At 37.0% G+C, this 19,359-nt stretch overlaps 2 protein-coding genes across 2 annotated transcripts in view; one reads left to right on the top strand and one right to left on the bottom strand.

The window, feature by feature from the left end:
- The window catches only part of Tm6sf1 (transmembrane 6 superfamily member 1), a 43,004-nt gene extending 24,771 nt beyond the window's left edge, over positions 1-18,233 (top strand). Inside the window, exon 10 of the mRNA XM_051206649.1 lies at positions 18,141-18,233. Coding sequence (XP_051062606.1) covers positions 18,141-18,161 — 21 coding nt within the window. The 3' untranslated portion in view covers positions 18,162-18,233. The remainder of the gene's footprint in view (positions 1-18,140) is intronic.
- The window catches only part of Hdgfl3 (HDGF like 3), a 57,097-nt gene continuing 37,938 nt past the window's right edge, over positions 201-19,359 (bottom strand). The window contains exons 3-6 of the mRNA XM_051206653.1: positions 14,385-14,523; positions 13,774-13,929; positions 8,302-8,448; positions 201-880 (exon numbers count right to left, since the gene is read on the bottom strand). Coding sequence (XP_051062610.1) covers positions 875-880; positions 8,302-8,448; positions 13,774-13,929; positions 14,385-14,523 — 448 coding nt within the window. The 3' untranslated portion in view covers positions 201-874. The remainder of the gene's footprint in view (positions 881-8,301; positions 8,449-13,773; positions 13,930-14,384; positions 14,524-19,359) is intronic.

Below are 19,359 nucleotides of genomic sequence, written 5' to 3' on the forward strand. Positions count from 1 at the left end.
ATAATGTATACATAATAATCATTTGTGGATGAATGTTAACTACTCTAATTCTAGTTCCAAAAGAAAAGTTTTTTCTAAAAGTCTACTATGTTCAAGCGTCAATGCTTTGTCTGGTTTCCCATGGTGCTCCTGCTAATTTCAGCTTTCAAGTGTAAAGTGACCAGCTTGAGTGATTAGCTCAAATCATATTGGCATTGGGAAAAAAATAAACCCTTCCTTTATTTTGGTATAACACAAAAAGACTCACTAGATTCACATATACACTCAGTTTGTGTACACAGCAACATGAGTTTTGAGAAGTGTAAGTTTCAACTAGCTATTTCTAATACAGGACAGGTATTGTACAATACAGTTAAACTTTACACATGGCCTTAAAGTTGAAAGATGACTTTAATTTTACCTCCAGCATACCAACAATATGTATCTAGGAGTTGGTTTGGGGGTTCTATTAGAAAGAAAATCCCATCCTTAAGTATTATGTTGAGTACTCATCTAAAAAATATGAATTACTATTTAACTGAGTATTTGATGATGGTGGGATAAAGGCAGGAAGCTGATGACCAGAACTGCCTTGGAAAAGGAGCCTAGACATGGAAAAGTCTGTGCAAAAATCTTGATAATTTTCAGTGGTTAAGGGCAACTTCATGCAATCAAATAACATAAAATTAAGTCAATAACCTTAAAAAAGGTCAAAATGTCTTTTTTTTTCCCCCTTCAACAGAACAGAGAGGAGCGTGAATAATGTACACACACAAGGGGTGGGGCTCTGTCAATGACAACAAAGACTATGTGTTGGTTCATATCAAATCCAAGAATTAGACAAGCATTTAACCTTCTTGTGGTTTCTCTCAATATGCAGCATTCATTATGGTAGTTAGGTCTGTAAAAAAGCAAATAGAACAAGCCTTAGATGAGCTAGGATACTAAGGAGGGAAGCTATCCACACCTTTGGGGAACAGCATTATTTTTTGCAAGGTTTGAACCAGCATCAGCATTATGATGGCAGCAATACTTAGCAAAAATGTCTTCAGAGGCTTTGCTTTTTACCTGACAAAAGTTAAATGCTATTTTTAGTGTTCTGTTATAACAAACAAGCAAAAACCCTAAAGAGCAAACTTTGTCAGCCAGAAATGGTGGTGCCAGCCTTTGATCCCAGCTCTTGGGAGGAACAGGTGGATCTCTGTGTTCCAGGGCAGCCTGATCTACAGAGTGAGTTCCAGGACAGTCAAGGCTACACAGAGAAATAACTCTGTCTCGAAAAACAAAACAGAAGTAAACTGTCTACTCTCTGGTAGGGAGGAATGTGTAGTGGTGTGCATGCTGTGCCACTTAAGGAAATGTTTGCTTTGGGTCTACACAGACACTAAAAATAAATGTAATTTGTGCTGTAGGACTGCACTGTTAGAAAGAAAGGTAAGCTGTATAAACCCGAAAATCACACGGTGCACAGATCACCCAAAATACTTTAGTTCCATGTGGCACACAAGGCATAACAAAGTACAAAAGTTAACATCAGATGAAACAAAGTCTAGATATCTTTTAAAATTTATACGGCATATATGTGACTAAGATAAATATTCCTGTTGTTTAAAAGAATTAAAGTTTTAATGTAGCATTATATTCTGTTTTTGAATATGTCTATTTTATGTGTGTGTGCATGCTATAGTGCACACATGAAGGTCAGGTGACAACTTACAGGAGTAGGTTCTCTCCTAGCATGGGGATTCTGGGATCAAGACTCAGGTCCTCAGGCTTGGTGGCAAGTAACTTTATCCACTGAGCCCTCTTATAGACCCAAGAATTCCATTTAAATTTGAATCCCACTTTAAATTGTGTCAGATTATATTTCCCCAAGGAGATGATATCTTTATTTTCTATCTCATTAACCTAAATATTAATCACTTCTAGTTCTCATGGGACGGACAAAAAGGGAACTCAGACCTTAAATATTTTTTTCTCTAAAACAGCTTGTTACTTCATAAATAACTCAGTCAACACACGTGCATGTGGATATTCCCACCTAACCAAAGCCTGCATACTCATCCCATCAAATCACTATAGAACCTTCCCAAGGGGAGGAGATTTCAGGCTTACCAATTCCCCAGAGGACAGAGATAGACTTCTTAGCTTTCTTTGTCCCTACCCCAAACAAGGAAGCTTGTGGATCTTTACTTTTTTTTTTTAAAAAAAAAAAAATCATATTTACAACATGTGAATCTGAAAAATTCAATGCCTGGTAATTTATTTATTAATAAATGAAGATACTAGACATGATTATACTCACAGATACTCTGGAAGACTCTCTTCCTTTGGAAGGAGGAAGACACCCAAATAATGAAAAATTGTTAATCAACCAAAGAAACCGTCAACAGTAAATTTTATTAATATAATGTGAAAGGTAATAAACGTTATATTTATGTGGTAGGAAATTAATTTAGCCGATCAACTCATATTAAAGAATATTTTGAAGCAGATCCAATGGTAGTATCAAAGTACTGTCAATGCACTGAAGAGACTTTCAAATGTCTATGATAACTTCTGAACTCACTTCTATTCAATTCTAATTCAGAATAGTGTCTATACTGGACACAGGACTCTGGGTATTTGCCAGGCCTGATAGATATTTCCTCTACCTAAAGAGCCAATGTGGTGCTCATGCTTTGTGGTGTCACCTTTTATGTCTTGCATGGCTATGTTACTGACATCTGGAGGATCCAATCAGATTCCACCTTGAGGCATTTTGATGTAAGGCACACTGAAAGGTTTTATGGGGCAGCAAAGCTAACATATAACCAAAATATGTCAGGCAGAAGCCAAAAGGACTTTTTCACAGAGTACCATTTTTATGTGAAAACAAAAAAACAAAACAAACAAACAAACAAACAAAAAAAACTGATGTTAAGATTTGGATATCTGTCTGGGCAGTGGTGGCACACACCTTTAATCCCAGTTCTCAGGAGGCAGAGGCAGGAACATCTCTGTGAGATTGAGACCAGCTTGGTCTACAGAGCTAGTTCCAGGACAGCTAGGACTGTTATACAGAAAAACCCTGTCTCGAAAAACAAACAAAACACACAAACAAAAACAAAGGCAAATAAGGCTTTTAAAAAAAAAATCATAGATTCTAGGGGGCTAGAGAGATGGCTCAGCAGTTAAGAGAACTGGCTGCTCTTCCAGAGGACCTGAGTTCAATTCCTAGCATCCACATGGCAGCTCTCAACTATTTCCAGTTCCAGGGTACCTGAATCCTTCACACCAATGCAACAAAATAAATTTAAATAAATTATTTTTTAAAACCCCATAGATTCTAGATTTATAGTAGGAAAGGGATAAGCTGGAGGTGGGAGGGGACAAGAACCAGGCCTGGGTAAATATAATAATGGTATGCATGAATAAAAACTTCCCAATGAATCTGTGTAGTTATTATACACTAATAAAAAGCTTTAATAATGGTCACTTTGTAAAAATATAGTGACTTACCAATTTATAGGAAAAAATACAGTATTTGTTGCCAGTGATAAAATTTGATTATTTAAGTGAAAATTATAATTTTAAATGCTCCATATAACAGCTTCTTGACATTTAAAGACTTCTAAAAAGACAGTGATATTCAGAGACATGATTAAAATACACTAAACAGATCAGCATGAGGAAGTAGAAACCAGTATTTCTAAACAAGAAAAAACTGTGCGAGGTCCAAATAGTCTAAGGGATTGTATTGAACCAAAACGTGAATAGTTCAGATCCCATCCTTGTCAGCACCAGCTGTCAACTTGACACAGCCTAGAATCATCTCAGAGGTCTCAACTGAGAGACTACGCAGATCAGATTGTGGCCATGTTCCAGAGCAACTGTCTTTACTGATGATTGATGTGGGAGGGTCTAGCCTACAGTGGCCAGCACCATCCCTAGGCAGGTGGTCCTGGGATGTACATGGAGCTAGCTGACTACAAATCAGTGAGAAAGACAGTCTGTGAGCCAACAAACAGCATTCCTTCATGGCTTCCTCTTCAAGCCCCTGCCTTGCTTGAGCTCCTGCCCTAACCTCCTTCAAAGATGAATTGTGACTTGAAATGTAAGCCAAATAAACCCTCTCCTCCTCAAGTTGTTTTTGGCCAGTGTTTTATCATAACAATAGAATGAAACTAGACAGATTCCAAATGTAAGTGCCTTTTAGGACACTACTACTTATAAGATAAGAAATAAAAGGGCTGAAAATAGGGAGGGAAGAAATCATCCCTATATGCAGCTGACAATCCTACATTCAAAGATCTCAAAGATTTCACCAGAAAGTCCTTAGACCAGATAAACATTAAGTAGCAGGATGCAAAAACAACATATAGAAATCAGAAAACTTGCTATACCCTCATGAGTTTGCTGAGGATCACAGAAAGCCACTTATTTGAAATAGTTCCATGAAAAGTAAAATGCCCAGAAATAGATCTAACCAAGGAGGTGGGAGACCTTCACAAAGAAAGCTTTAAGATACTGAAGAAAGAAACTGGAAATCAGGAGACTGAAGGGGTTCCAAGCTCATGGACTGGCAGAATTACTATTATGAAAATGGTTGCATTACTGAAAGTGTTATACATATTCAATACAATTCCTATCAAAACCCCAAAGACATCGTTCAATGAAATAAAAAAAAAAAAATCCTAAAATACAGATGGAAATGAAAAAGACCCCCACAAGCCACAGTGATCCTAAATAGAAAGAATAATGCTGGAGGTTTCAAAATACCTGATCTCAAACTATACCACAGAGCCTCACAAATTGCATAGTATCAGCACAAAAACAGATATGAAGTCCAATGGAATATAGAGTAGAGGACCAGGAAATAAAGCCACACAGACACAGTCATCCAATTTTTATTTTTGTCTAAACATATATTAGGAGGAAACTGCCTTTTCAAATAAATGGTTCTAGGAAAACTGGATATATACCTATAGAAGAGTGAAACTAAATATATAACTCACTCTGTATAAAAATAAATACAAAATGGGATCAAAGAATTTTATATAAGACCTAGTAATTTGAAAATGTTAGAGAAAAAAAACATATAAAGTTGAGAGGAGAAAGGGGTGTTAAGGAATAGAGGAGGAACTGGAGGGGAGGAAATAGGAAGTGTGTTTGATCAAAACACATTATATGTATGTATGAAATGCTTAACCTAAAAAAACTGAAGAAAAACAAGTAGAGTATTTCAAGACACAGGCTATAACTTTCTAAAGGCTTCAATATCATAAGAAATAATACCAAGGAATGATAAACTGGATCATATAAAACAAAAAGGTGGAAAGACAACCCATAGTGGGAAAAAACCTTGGCCAACTACACATTTCCAAGGGGGTTAGTATCTAGAATGTATGAGAAATTGCAAAAACTGAACACCAAAAAAAAAAAAAAAAAAAAAAAAAAATTCAATCAATAATAACATATTTTAGATTCTATAGTTACTCCCCACCCCAAGCTCCTGGGCCTCAACTTCTTTCCTGTACTGTACTCCAGCTGAAATGAATTTTCTGGCCTCTGTGTGCCTACACAGCTCTATTTGCCTGGAGCAATCATTCCTACTGCTTAATTCAAATTTATGCCCACCAGCCCCAAGTTGGTCCCACTGCCTTAACAATCACCTTCATTTCTAACATCCATACACTGTCCTATTCTTCTAAGTGACTATTTTAAACCTCTTCCTCTTTTGTGAAACTTCAGCACTTTTTCTTGCACTCTCTCAAATGATGACCTTGTTTCCTTACAAAACAGAAGCAATCACACAAGAATATTTTTATGAGCTCTCCTCCCAAGTACCTACTTCTCTGTATCTGTGCCCTAATAATCCCTCACGATATGTACTCTTCTCGTGCTTTTTTTGTCTTTTAAAGAACACTGCTCCAGCAACTTTCCTTTGATGATCCATCTATTAAATCATTCTTAAAGATTACTGTATTAAGAAAAAAATGTCCTTTGGCATTCTATCCCAGTTAATAACTATTAGATATTTAAAAATAAGTTTAATATTAGGCTATTAGCTTTATGAAATACTATGACTCATTAGAAAGCTACTATAATTAAGAGTGGGTAATTGACCAAAGGAACATAAGAGAGCCCAGGCAGAAACTCCTGCTATGTGACAGATGATTTCAATAAGATGGTTAAAATGGTTATGCTCAAAGACAGAAAATAGCAACAGCTGACTAAATAAAATCAAGGAAGTATTTTTTTTTAAAGCAAAAGAAAGTGAACATGTAAGACACAAACATGAAACAGTATTGTATAGCATAAGCAAAGTCCAATAAACAAGTAAGAAAAAGACTAATGGGAAAACAGGCAAAACCCTGGAAATGGGTATCATGAAGAAGAAACATGTCCATTTGATAAACACAAAAAGAAACTTATCACTGATCATACTGCATTATAAATTCATACTGTAATAATTATTTTACACCAACATATTGTCAAAAGTCAAAGTCAGATGACACCAAGTTAACTCTGGGAGCTTTAATACACTCTTGGTCTGAGCATAAACTGGCCAACTCCTCCAGAAAGTTACTTGGTAAAATGAAAGCCATAAACTTATACTTCAGCATCTTTGGTTCTAGTTGTATAAGAAGACTTGAGCATGTACACTAGGAGACAAAGTGCTTTTGGAAAATAGTTCTAAACTGCCCAAAGCTGGAAATAGCCCAAATACCCATTAATAGTAGATTGAATATACAAATTGTGGCATATTCACATAGCATTATATATGCTACATAAAGTGAGCATTATACAGCATTGAAAAATGAATAAGGGCTGGCAAAAAGGTTTGGTGAATAAAGGTACTTTCATATATGTGCAAGATTTGAGCTGGATCCCCAGGATTCGTGTGCAAGTATGGATTCCTGACTGTTGTTCTGGGACCTCTATACATGCACCCTGGCCAGCTGTGACATCCCCCCACCCCTGTGTAATAACTTTTATTAACTAAAAAAAAAAAAACCCTGCTACTATATATAGGTAAATTAATGAACCTTGAAAAGCACAGTAGTGAGTAAATATCATCACTAAAAAATATTCATAAAGAAGCCAAATTGAACAATGTTGATAAAAATAAAAACAGGAACTTTTGTCTTGTTTTTGAGACAGCTTTTCTCTGTGTAGCCCTGGCTGTTCTGAAATTCACTCCATGGACCACTTGGCCTCCATGCCTGCCTCTGCCTCCCAAGTGCTGGGATTAGAGGCATGTGCATGCCCGGTGGATGAGGGGATTTTTAAGGAAGCATACCATGGCAGTCTGAAGGAGAGCTCTGGGAGACAGAGGGAGCAAAAAGAATGGTGACTGGGAAGAGAGTCAGGAGGAGAAAGTGTCTAATGGTATTAAATGCTGCAAGAGAAGGAGACGGTGTGGTGATACACCCTGCAGACCAAGCACTCAAGAGGTTGAAGCATGAGTGCCATGAGTTTGAGGCCAGCCTGAGCTACACAGTGAGTACTTACACAGCCAATACCCTGCCTCAAAAAATAAGAGGAGGGAGAAGGAAGTTGAGGAAGGATATCCTGAGTGACAGGAGTAAGAGAACAACTAAAAGTGTACTTCCAGGGTAATGACAGATACCTGAGACGAAGAAAGAAAATGCTGAGAGGCAACCAGGACTGATATGAACAGGTAAGAACAAAATAAAATCAAGAGTTTAATAGAGAAGTAGCAGTGTACTTCACAGGTTTCATCCCTCATCCATTGCTGTGCTTGGAGTCAACCCTGTTGGGCAAGTAAGTGCTAAGTCCTCATAGGTTATTATTTGAAGACAACTGGTCTAGAGAGAAAGATGTTTGGGAAATGCCCAGGTGCACAAACTACCTTTACTACCACTTTTACAAATGTGGACTTGTCTTTAATGCTAAAGTCAACAGAAGTTAACAAGAGTCAAAGTAAGTAAATCTGTTTCTATAGGTCTTTTAATTATCAGTATTCAAATACAGCTTGGATATTTATATTCTATTTTGAATATGCCACTGACTTTGTGATAAAAGAAACAGAACTAGTAAATTTCAACTTCAATAATTTGCAAACTACTTTTAAAATACTCAGAAGTTGCTAAAGTAGTTTGAAAAATAAATATTCAGAGCTCCAATTTTCCAGGAAGGTATAATTTGCACATGGCTCTTATGTCCTCAGACTCTAAACATCTGGCCATTCATTCAGGCTTTGTGAATGGATGTAACAAACTGCATGTCTACCAATGCTAAGCCATGGACACTGAGTCCAAAGAGAAATGTCTTCTAGGTTAACAGGGGATAAGGAAATCATCAGCACATCCTCACCCCTTCACCGGCTTTCTGCAAGTCTGAAGTCGTGTTTCTTGTGTCATTGCCGGCATCTCCACCCTCAGAGCTGCTTTTGTTTTCCTCTTCTTTGCAGTCTTTATCATCTTCATCTCCTGGAGATTTCCGGGACTGTTTAGAAGACTTCTAAACATTTAGACAAGTTAAAAATTAGAGTCAAAAGCAGAGCTCCAAATGCACAAATGTAAATAAAGAGGTGCATAGAGAGCTGGTTTGCATGTAATCTATGTGGCTCCACATAGCACATGCAAAGAACACATTCAGTGTGCCAAGGCTGGGTAGGTGATGCCAGACAAGCCATTTTTATCTCTCTGGGCCTTAACTAACTAGCTGGAAAGAAAGCAGGTATGGGCTAGACAACCTCCTAATTATTACAAGAAGCATGATATTAAAAACTAGACTATAGGCTGGCAGTAGTGGTGCATGTCTTTAATCCTAGCACTTGGGAAGCAGAGGCAGGCAGATCTCTGTGAGTTCTGGTCTACAAAGCTACACAGAGAAATCCTGTCTCAAAAAATAAAACCCAAAACTAAAGCCAAAACCAACCAACCAACCAACCAACCCCCCCAAACAACAACAACAACAAACAAACAAAACACTAAACTATCCAGATACCCACAGCATGCTAAATACAACAGGGTGAGTACCTACCCCCTTAGGATACATCAGAACTGAAAGTCATATTATAGTAATAGAAACCAAGGTGCAGAGAATCGAAGGTAAAATACCTCTTGCAGCTGTATGGCTAGGGACATACATAGAACGACCCTGACAAAGCACAATATAAGCAATTTAGCTTTAAATATGGGTAATTAAACACTAAGGATATACTGGTGAACCCAGTCCATTTTCTTTGTCATCTTGCATTTGAAATCAAATTATAGTTTGCAGCAAAAGTCACTTGGCCAAACAGTACTAAAATTAGAAAAAGATGGCTTCAATTGTGTGTCTTATTTATAATAGTGAGATGTTAGCATTTTTAACATTTAATTTTAAAACTGTTTTGAATGCTTTAGAATTATGTATTTATATGGGTGCATGCACCTGCCCTGGCATGTGTGGCAGTCAGAGAACATCTTGTGGCAGACAGTTTTCTGCTTCCATCATGTGGTTCCTCAGTCTAATTCAGGTTACCAGGCTTGGTGGCAAGGTAGTTACCAAATGAGTCAGCATGATTATTGCTCTTAAGAAGCTTTTTATTTATTTATTTAAAGTAAAAAGCAAGTTTAATTCAAAACATATAAACAATAAATGATGATTTGTGTGAATGACCACTAGGTAGAAAACACGAAAGCTAAGCTGCTTGTTCAAATGCAATCCCTTAAACATGACCACCTTGCCCTTTTATTTATAAAGTCCGTATCTCTCTTAAGATTTAAGGGCTGGGATTGTGGCTCAGTTATAGTGTTTGACTAGCATGCAGGATACTCTGGGTTTGATCTCCAGCATTATGTATACTGGGAATGAAGGTAAATGTCTGTAACCCAGCCCTCCGGAGATAGAGGAAAGAGGATCACAAGTTCCAGGGCATCACTGGGCTACATAATGAGTTTGAGACCAACCTGGGCTACTGAGGTCATTTTTCTAGGGGAAAAAAAAAAAAAAAAAAAAAAAGACAGGAGAGGGGAAATAATTTTTAAGCAATCTTCAAGTATCTTAAAATCAAAAACTAAGGTAAACTGACTAAACAAAATCATTTTGTGGCCTTCCAGAAATGAATTAGCAAACTGGAGCACTGTCATATAATCAGGTTTTAAAAATAATTTTATTTTTGTTTATGTGTATGTGTGTGTGTGTGCATGGGCAGATATAAGCAGCTGTGAGCAGCCTGATGTGAGTGATGAGAATCAAACTCTGGTCCTCTACAAGAACAGTAGGTGCTTTTAACTTTTGAGCCATCTCTCTAGCCCCTTACACACATCCATTTTTGTAAATGCAAAGACTGGCCGGAAAGATGGCTTAGTGGTTAAAAGACCTTACTTGTAGAGGACCTGATTCAGTTCCCAGCACTGATATGGTGGCTAACAACCACTCATAATTCCAGTTACAGGGAATCCAATGTCCCATTTTGGTGTCTGCAGGCAATACACACGTGTTGTAATTACATACATGCAGGCAACACACACATAAAATAAATCTAAACTACAAAGAGAAAGATCTAGTTACATAACAGAACATATAATTAGGTTGCTTCTGTTTTACTTGATTAAAACTACCAACCATATCCAAAATGTTAGCTTAAAATGTTATCAATTTTACCTTTTAGATTAAAAAGATTTATTTACAAAGTTTGGAGCATGTTCAGCTAAAGACCCCATATAACAGTATAAAAGTAACGTTTTCACTCTAGTAAATATTATGTAACAGTTGAAATGTGCTAACTGTATTATCCAGTTATCCTCAATAGTCCTGACCTGCCACTCTTAGCCTAATGTGCAACATCATAATATACATTGCCTGTGTAGGGTGTTTGTGAGTAACCTGAGTTTATGCTTCTCAGCACTTGGCATAATACAAATACCAAATACCAAGTTCCACTATACTGGGAACTAGGCATTATTGGACTTCTACTAATGAGTAACAATATTTAGTATTTTAGCAGGAAATGTGGCTGCCAAACTAACTTTGTAAAGCTCTTCAAATCATAATTCCTGTAAGTTTCTTTTAAATTGGTGTTTATCACCTGTTTTATCAGTGTGGTCCTGACTTGGTTTTATGTCTGTTGCTTTGTTAACTAAAATTATTGCTCTTTTTAGCATCTCTACTAGTTTAATTTGTTGTAAAGATCTAATAAGTCTTAACTGTTAATTGTCTGCCTATAAAATACTTTTAATCTACATTTTCCCAGTATCTGATAGTATTTGCTTAACATGAATCAGCTATACACCTGCTGATAAAAGACATGTAGTTTTCCTCAGATCTGCTGTACTTTGGCTTTTTGTTTTGATTTTATTGAGTTTTTTTCCCTCTCACAGGCAAATGAAATTAGGTAAATAGAGATGTGCGGTAATCCCTTTACCTAACTGGGATGTTACAGGTTTATAGACTAGTTTTTAAGTGCAAAGGCAGACTACTCAACTTTAAAAGAAATTCACCATATTCAACAAAAAGAAAACACTGGGAATCGAGACAGAATAACAGGGTTATAGTAGGAAGTGGTTCTCCAAATGTCATTTCCGTATCAGCAGACTTATAAATTGGATTCCCTGTCCTTTCCCAAAAGTTCTCAAACAGCAGTTCTGGGGGTCTTAAGGCATGTCAACAGCATTTCACAGAAGTTTGATGCATGCGAAAGCTTGAGACTCACTATGTGATATTAACATTAAAAAGCTAGAGTCTGGGTTTCTTGGCTCATACCTGTAATGTCATCTTTTGGGAGTTTGAGGCAGGAAGACTACCATGAGTTCAAGGCTAGTCTGATATAAATTGAGTTTCAGGCTAGCCTGGATTACAGAGATAGACCCTTTACAAGGAAAACAAAAACAAACAAAAACCAACCAAACAAACAAACAAAAACCAAACAAACAAAAAACCCCAAGGACCCTACCTCCACTTCAACACACAAATGTATAATAAAAAAGTAAGAATTCTGGGCTGGGTACTAGCTCAGGTGGTAGAGTTCTTGTCTAGTATGCACAATGTCTTGAGTTTAATTACTAGCATTGTGCAAAACCAGCAAGAGCAAAATAATTAAATATACTTCTTAAGTGATCATGAAAGTTGCATTCTATTTAATTAATTTCTATTTAATTAAAATTAAATCATCCTTTAAACAGATAAACTTTAGCCCTCACCTTCACTGCTGTAAAATGTTAACTCTGTCCTAACTATGACTCTTGGTACTGTTGATCTTTGAGACATGCAATGAAATAGTGACATTTCAAGGCAACATAGCCATTGTTAAGTCTTGTGTAGTTTTTATACAATTTAGGGTTGCAAACACATCCCATACAAGTTCAGTAGGCAATCAATTAAGTAAAAATAACTCAAAGGGATGTATATTTAAATGGAGCACAAATTCTAAAAGAAATTCATGTTAAAAATAACTGCAATGGAAGAAACAGGTTGAGAGGGGAAATTCTTATTTTTCGTATCATTTATAAACTTTATACCCATCAAAAGCAATCATTTTTGTTTCCTTATTGTGGTATATGTGCATATGTGTGCGAGTGTGTCTCACCCTTACCCCTCCCACTATTTAGAGCTGCCTATATGTATACAAAACACAGATAGTCTCAAAGGGCTTGAATTGATCTCACATTTTTAGGTAGGGTCTCTTATTGAACCTGGAGTTCCCTAACTGGGTTAGCCTGGCTGACTAAAAAGCCCCTTCCAGGGACCAATCCTGTGTCACCTACCCTACCAGCTCAGGGTTACAGGCACAGGTGGAGGGCTAGGTTATCTAAACTTGGTCCTAATGCTTGTGCAGTAAGCATTTTACCTACTGAACCATCTCTCCAGCTCCTGAAATCATGTTAGTAATCAACAAGGTACACAGTATGTAACACAAGTAGGTATAGGAAATAACAATACATAGATACAATTTTACCTATATGTCAGTAAGGTGGGTTTTTAACAATTACCAAAGTAAAATTTTAATAGTCTGAGAAGCTCTTGGTACTTGTTTTCTCAATCAATAAATACAAGAATTGAAATAGAAATAATTTCAAGTATTCAATCATGTGACAGCCTCAACTGAATCCTGAACCAGTATTAGGTCTTCAAGGATCCATTTATCTCATGTTCAGTTGCTAAATTTTCACAAATCTCATGAGTTTTTTTTTTTTTTTGACTGCATATCTAACTATATAACAAATCTAGTCTTTCCATTTGTAAACCCACCACTGCCACTGCTGCTACATTTGGAATAAAATCCAAACTCATTAACACAGCTTACAAGTCTGCACTGTTTAGCCTTTACCTGGGTAAAGATCTAGAGACACCTATGCTGAGTCAGACCTTCCCCTTCTCAGTTTTCCTGCAGCTTCTTTCGTTCTGCCACACATGGCTCCCTCCCCATACCCTTCTTTCAAGTCTCAGCATAAACTTCACCTTCACTTTTCTACTGTGTTTTCATTCGCTTCTTAACGCCTTTCACAATTTACATTATTTACTTGTTTATTGTATACCCCCTTTCCCCTTTTATGGAGTTGTATTTCCTTACTTCTGTGCACCTAGTTCAACTCAGTGTCTGGCATGCTTAACCTTCCTTCTTCAAGCATGTAGTACTTTCAGGGCAGATTAGCCTTGCAGAGTCAGTAGCAGCTTCCCTAATACCTCAGGCTTTCTGTCTTTCTCTCTGGTATACTATTGCTGGGGGGGGGGGGGGGTAGGGCGGAATCACATGTTCTAGGCAAGCACTTTGCCAAGGAGCCATACCTCCCACCCAATTTGAAAGCCTTTAGTGAATATGCATGAAACATTACTAGCAGGAGGGAGGTTTTCAGTGACCTTTGAAGTGTAGGACTTTTTCCGTTTTGAGCCTCCCTTTTCATTCTTCCTTTTGCCTTTTCCGTCTTCTACTCTACCACCTTCTTCTTCACTGCTTGCATCTGCTGTATTTCCACCTTCTCCCTCAGTTTCTGAAGAGCTCTGTTGCTGAATTGTCTAAGGAAAAAATTTTTTAGCCAATTACAATTTGAAAAAGAACACAAACTGGGGAAACAATGACTCTGTCTCAATTTCAAAGGCTTTGGCCTACTTTTTAACATTTTCAAAATAAAGGACTATGACAGCCAGGCATAGTGGCACACATTTCTAATTCCTGCTACTTGAGAGGCTGAGGTAGGAGGGTTGCTTGTAGTCAAAAATTGAAGCTAACCTCAGTAGCATGTGAAATTTTGATTCAATTAATGAACCAAATGGTTGCCAAAGTCAATTTTTCAATGGTCACTTAACTCAGACTCTTCTGGGCAAGAGTTGGTAGATAATCAAAATAATGTTGTTATTGCCAAAGAAGAACTGTGACTTCAAATGAATGGAAGGTAAGGACATTTTACAAAGACACATAAGAGTTAAAAGCAAGGAATAAGAGTACAAGAGACTGTGATGCAAACTATTACCTGGTACCCAGTAAATTTCACTCCTGGGTTATTTTCAATTTCCCATAATCCTTCATTAAATCCTTTCCGTTTGTTTGACTTTCCAAACTTGTCTTTGTATTCCTTATATGGGAAAAGGTCTTTAGGACCTAGAAATGCACTGCAGAGATAGATCAGAAATAGAACTGATACGCTGACCTTCAAATACAAGGTATTTTAAACATCAGGATCAAATATGATGTCAAAGCACATTACAATAAACATATTTAAAGTATATATAACCCTGTGGGTTGAGCACATGTCACAAGATGCTTTAGAAACATATTTCAAAGCAATAAAAATGGGTATCTGAGTATGTAAAGCCAGCAACTCTGGACTGTACAATTTTGACTTTACATTAATATTGCTTTGTTTAAAATTGATTTCTAATTACACAGGTAGAATTAGAGTTATTTACTTTGATTGCTTCAATCATCATTTTAAACTAGTATTTATGGCAATCTACTGTAGGTAAGGTCTTGTGAGACATATAATAGGAATTTAAATACTGAAATAAAAACTGATTTAATTCTATATACTACTTTGGAATAGTTAGTATTATTTCTGTAAATTGGGTAGGGGGGCAACCCAGAAGTAGCAAAGTAAACAGAATCATATCTAATTTAAATATTTAACTAAATTAACTGTAAGCATTAAAAAGTAGTTAAATTCTGTAGCTAACAGACTGGAGCACTCTAAAAAAGAATCATTAGCAGATTATTTGTGATCTTAATCTAGTGAATGAAACTACTGAGGCTCGCTTTGGTTGACATCCTCAAGACATTTCAAATTAAGTTTATGTACCAGTTAGACACTATAATTGGTCAGGCACTGTTGCAATGGTGTTGGGAATTTCACAGAGAATATGGCACAGCCACAGCTGCCTTCAGGAAGCACAGGTGCTGACAGTACAACTATCACAATGTGAACAAAATATATATTTCTTGTATTCAAAGAAGGATGGTGTCTTAGTTTCTTTCCTGTTGCTGTGATGAAACATCCTGACAAAGCAACTTAAGGAAGGAAGGGTTTATTTGACTTACAATTGAGGTTATCATCCATCATTGTAGGGAAGTCAAGGTATCTGAAGCAGCTAGATACATCACATCCACAGTGAAGAGCAGAGAGCAATGGATTAATGCATGCACAATGATGCTCAAATCACTCCACTCATATAGTCAGACTCCATCTATCTTAGGGAATGATGCTCTCACAGTAGGTAGGCCTTTCTAGCTCAAATAACCAGTTCAGAAAACCCTTCACAATCATACCCACAAGCCAACTTACTCTAGATAATCTCTCATTGAAACTCTTTCCCTGGTGAGACTAGATGGCAATTCAAATTAGCTATCCCAGATGGATAGATTTTAGCTCTAAAGATGAAGGGAAGGCATCACTGGAAAGGAAACATCCAAGTAAACAAGGTGAAGGAACCATCTATGTTGTTACCCGGGCAAGAATTATGTGTCTGAGAAACACAAAAGAGGCCAATGCAGCTAGAGTAAAAGGAGTAAGCTAGTATGGATAAGGTTAGAGAGATAACAGGTTAGCAAAAGATTATTTAGGGCCTTGGAGCTCACTGCAAAGGTATTAACATGGGAAGCCACAAAAGATTCTGAGATGTGTTAGTAGCATCATTTGGCTGTTATGCTGGAAACCAAGTGAAGGTTAGGTACTCGGATGTAAGCAAGAAGTAATAGAAGGTTACTGAGCCAAAGTAATGATGGCAATTTAGGCCACGGTGTAGTTGGTGAAGAAATAGTCAAATCCAGAATTCATTCTTAGGAAGGAACTTTTGATGGAGAAACTGGATTGAGGCGATCTTTAGGGTTTCAGAATGAGAAATAAGAAAGCTGGAGTTGTTATTCACTGATATGTTTTTCTTTTGAAGGAAAAGATCTGGGGTGAAGCTCATTTTTAGGTGTAAAATCGGAAGTCCCAGTTAAGACAATCAAAAGAAGACATCAAATAGGGAATTAGAAAGATGATTCTGGAGAGTAAAGAAAACTATGAGCTAGAGACAGGAATTCAGAAATCAGCAAAAGATAATACTGAAACCTTTCAGTCAACATTCTAAAATAATTCATACATTTCATTTTCTGACTGGGTATAGCAATGATCTTTTACACTGTCCAGCTGATAAAAATAAACTAACAACTCTATTTATACTGTGTGTTGGTACACACTTATAATGCACATGGGAGGTGAAGGCAGGAGTTTGAGCCCATTCTGGGCTATGTGAGATCCTGTCTATAAGGGAGAAGGAAAGACAGTTCTATCTAAGAATGTAACCTGAAAGTCAACCATAATCCAGGAAGACCACATGTGTTGGTTTTAAAGAAAATGGCCCCTAATGGGAGTGTAGCTCCCATTATGCGGTGTAGCTTTGTTGGAGTAGACATAGCCTTGTTGGAGGAAGTGTGTCACTGTGGAGGCAGGCTTTGAGGTCTCACATATGCTCAAGCCACACCCAATGTGGTGTTTAGGGACTTCTCCAACACTGTGTTGGCCCGCACACCACCATCTCACACCATGACAATAATGGATTAAACCTCTGAAAACGTAAGCCACCCTAGTTAAATATTCTTCCTTTATAAAAGTACCTCTTCACAGCAATAGAAACCCTAACTAAGGCACCACACATTCAGAATATTTGGCCAGCACAAATTGGTCTTGATGGTTTAAAAAGAAAAGACACAAAGTTGAGTAATAGGGAAGGAGATGGGGGTCCAGGGAGAGTGGGGGAGGGAAAATGAATATGCACAAAACCAAGAATAAAATTTGAGGGGTAGGTATGTTGAAATCTTATTTGAAGAACAAGATGAACATGAGGGAAAAAAGAATACTGTATATGGCTAGTTCACTTTCAAGGAAACTTGGCAGGAATTATTACTCTGGCTTTTGAGTTTCTACAATCATCGATCCATATATCCAGAGAAAATAACTAGGTTAAGCTGCCTAAAGTCTGTATGTGCCAACTGGCAGGTCATTAAGGGCACCTTTCTACTTCCAGTGACTTACAGAATGCCTTACAAAACAAATACTTACCAAGGGAATAAAAGTAAATACATAATGTTAGTAAATGGTGCATTCAGTAGAAGTGTGATTTTTTTTTTTTAATTAACTTCTGTCCCAAAAATGTAACCAGATAATTTGGAACAGGTTATTCTAAGGAAATATCAGAACAATGGTATGCACATAAAATAAAGTCAGGAGTGAGATAAAATACATATCACAAAACATTATGTATTTATAGGTAAAACATTTACTTCTAAGCTTTCTAGCAACCTAAGATACAGCATATACACTGTTTATTATATAAAAATAGGACTTGGGTTTAGCTTAGTTGTAGAGTTCTTGCCTCCTTGAGGACTTGCAGCTAGCCCAGCAACACACACATATGGATGCACGCATGCAGGAGCGCACACACACACAGACACGAAAACTCCCCACAAACAACAAAAAAACTGTGCCAAAAAACTAAACTCAAAACAATACCAAAAAGCCCTTACAAAATATTTATTTCCTGAAAGATATACACTATTTCTCACATAAGAAAATAACTCTGTCTTCAGGACTTTATCCCAGTGCTTTCAAGACCTGAATGAAGAGAAGTTAGAATGGGAGGAGTAGCAAGCTAACTCTGCTAACATTTAAATGAAAATAAATGATATAGTCAGGGTGTGGCACAACTGCCAATTATCCCCTAATGTATTCTCTCCTTTTTTTCATTAACAGATTACTTCTCTTATATTTTAGAACAGCTTCTTCATAGCTGTGTGTGGCCCCATGACCAAATTCTTGTCAATGGAATAAATGCAAGCAGAAGTGATCTATGGACTTTCTTGCCATTTCCATACAAGGCATCCTTGTTTTTCACTCTTTCTCTCTCCTTCCCTTTCCCTAGAAGATGCATATGTACAATGGAAGCATGTTAATATTTAGAAATAAGCAAACAAGCTGGGTGAGAAGGCAAATGTCTTTAACCTCTGCACTTAGGAGTTCAAGGCCAATCTGGTCTACACAGCAAGGCTTTCACAAAAAAGCATACATGGAATGGTAGGGTCTGAGAGAGGGTGTGGAGTTCTTAGAGCAAATCTGTCTATCCATCCTGACCTGTGCCCACTTCTGTATTATTGCAAAAGAAATAAATAAATGTCTATATTACTTGGATCTATATATAACAAACCTAATTAGAAAACCTTTAAAAGGCAGTTCATTTGTTATAGGGCTAAAGTTGGAAGAGCTTGAAAGAACATAACTTTGTTCTATAAAAAATAAGTGAAAGAAGCTTCTCTAAAGGGGACATATACAGAGTTCCAAAAGGGGTTACTGGAACTGGTAAAGTCAATCACTCTAGGACTTTTCAAGTGTCCTGAAAGGAGACCTTGGGTTGGTAACCGTTACTTAAAATAGAAACAGAAACAGCATTCAAAGCAAAGATGTACTTTCAGTAATCAAGTCTTCTATGAATAAGCTTATTTTATGGTTTGAATTTGAAATGCCCCCTCTCTCCCTTGCTCATACACTTGAACATTTAGTTTCCAGATGGTGATGCTAATTTGGAAAGTTACGGAGTCTTATGAGGTGAGGCCTGAATGACAGGTCATTAGGAACATACCTTTTAATCTATACTCATGTCTACCTCTGGTTTGCCTTTTTCCACATGTCCTACTAGTTTACCATGTAAAAACCCATCATCAAATATTCTTGCTGACACAGATCCCACCATACCTTGCTATGATAGACTGAAAACCCCTGAAGCCATGAGACAAAATAAGCATTTTATTCCTAAAGTTGCTTCTGTTGTGTTTTTTGCTACAACATGCAAAAATAACTAATATAACTTACAGTAATAAAAATGTTTTAAGTTTGGTTACTTTATAAGTGGATATAATGACTTAACAACATATAAAATAGTATAGATCATGTATAAGTATGTAATCTAGTAGAGTCA

The sequence above is a fragment of the Phodopus roborovskii genome, unplaced genomic scaffold (genome assembly GCF_943737965.1).
Source record: "Phodopus roborovskii unplaced genomic scaffold, PHOROB, whole genome shotgun sequence".
NCBI classification, from domain to species: domain Eukaryota; kingdom Metazoa; phylum Chordata; class Mammalia; order Rodentia; family Cricetidae; genus Phodopus; species Phodopus roborovskii.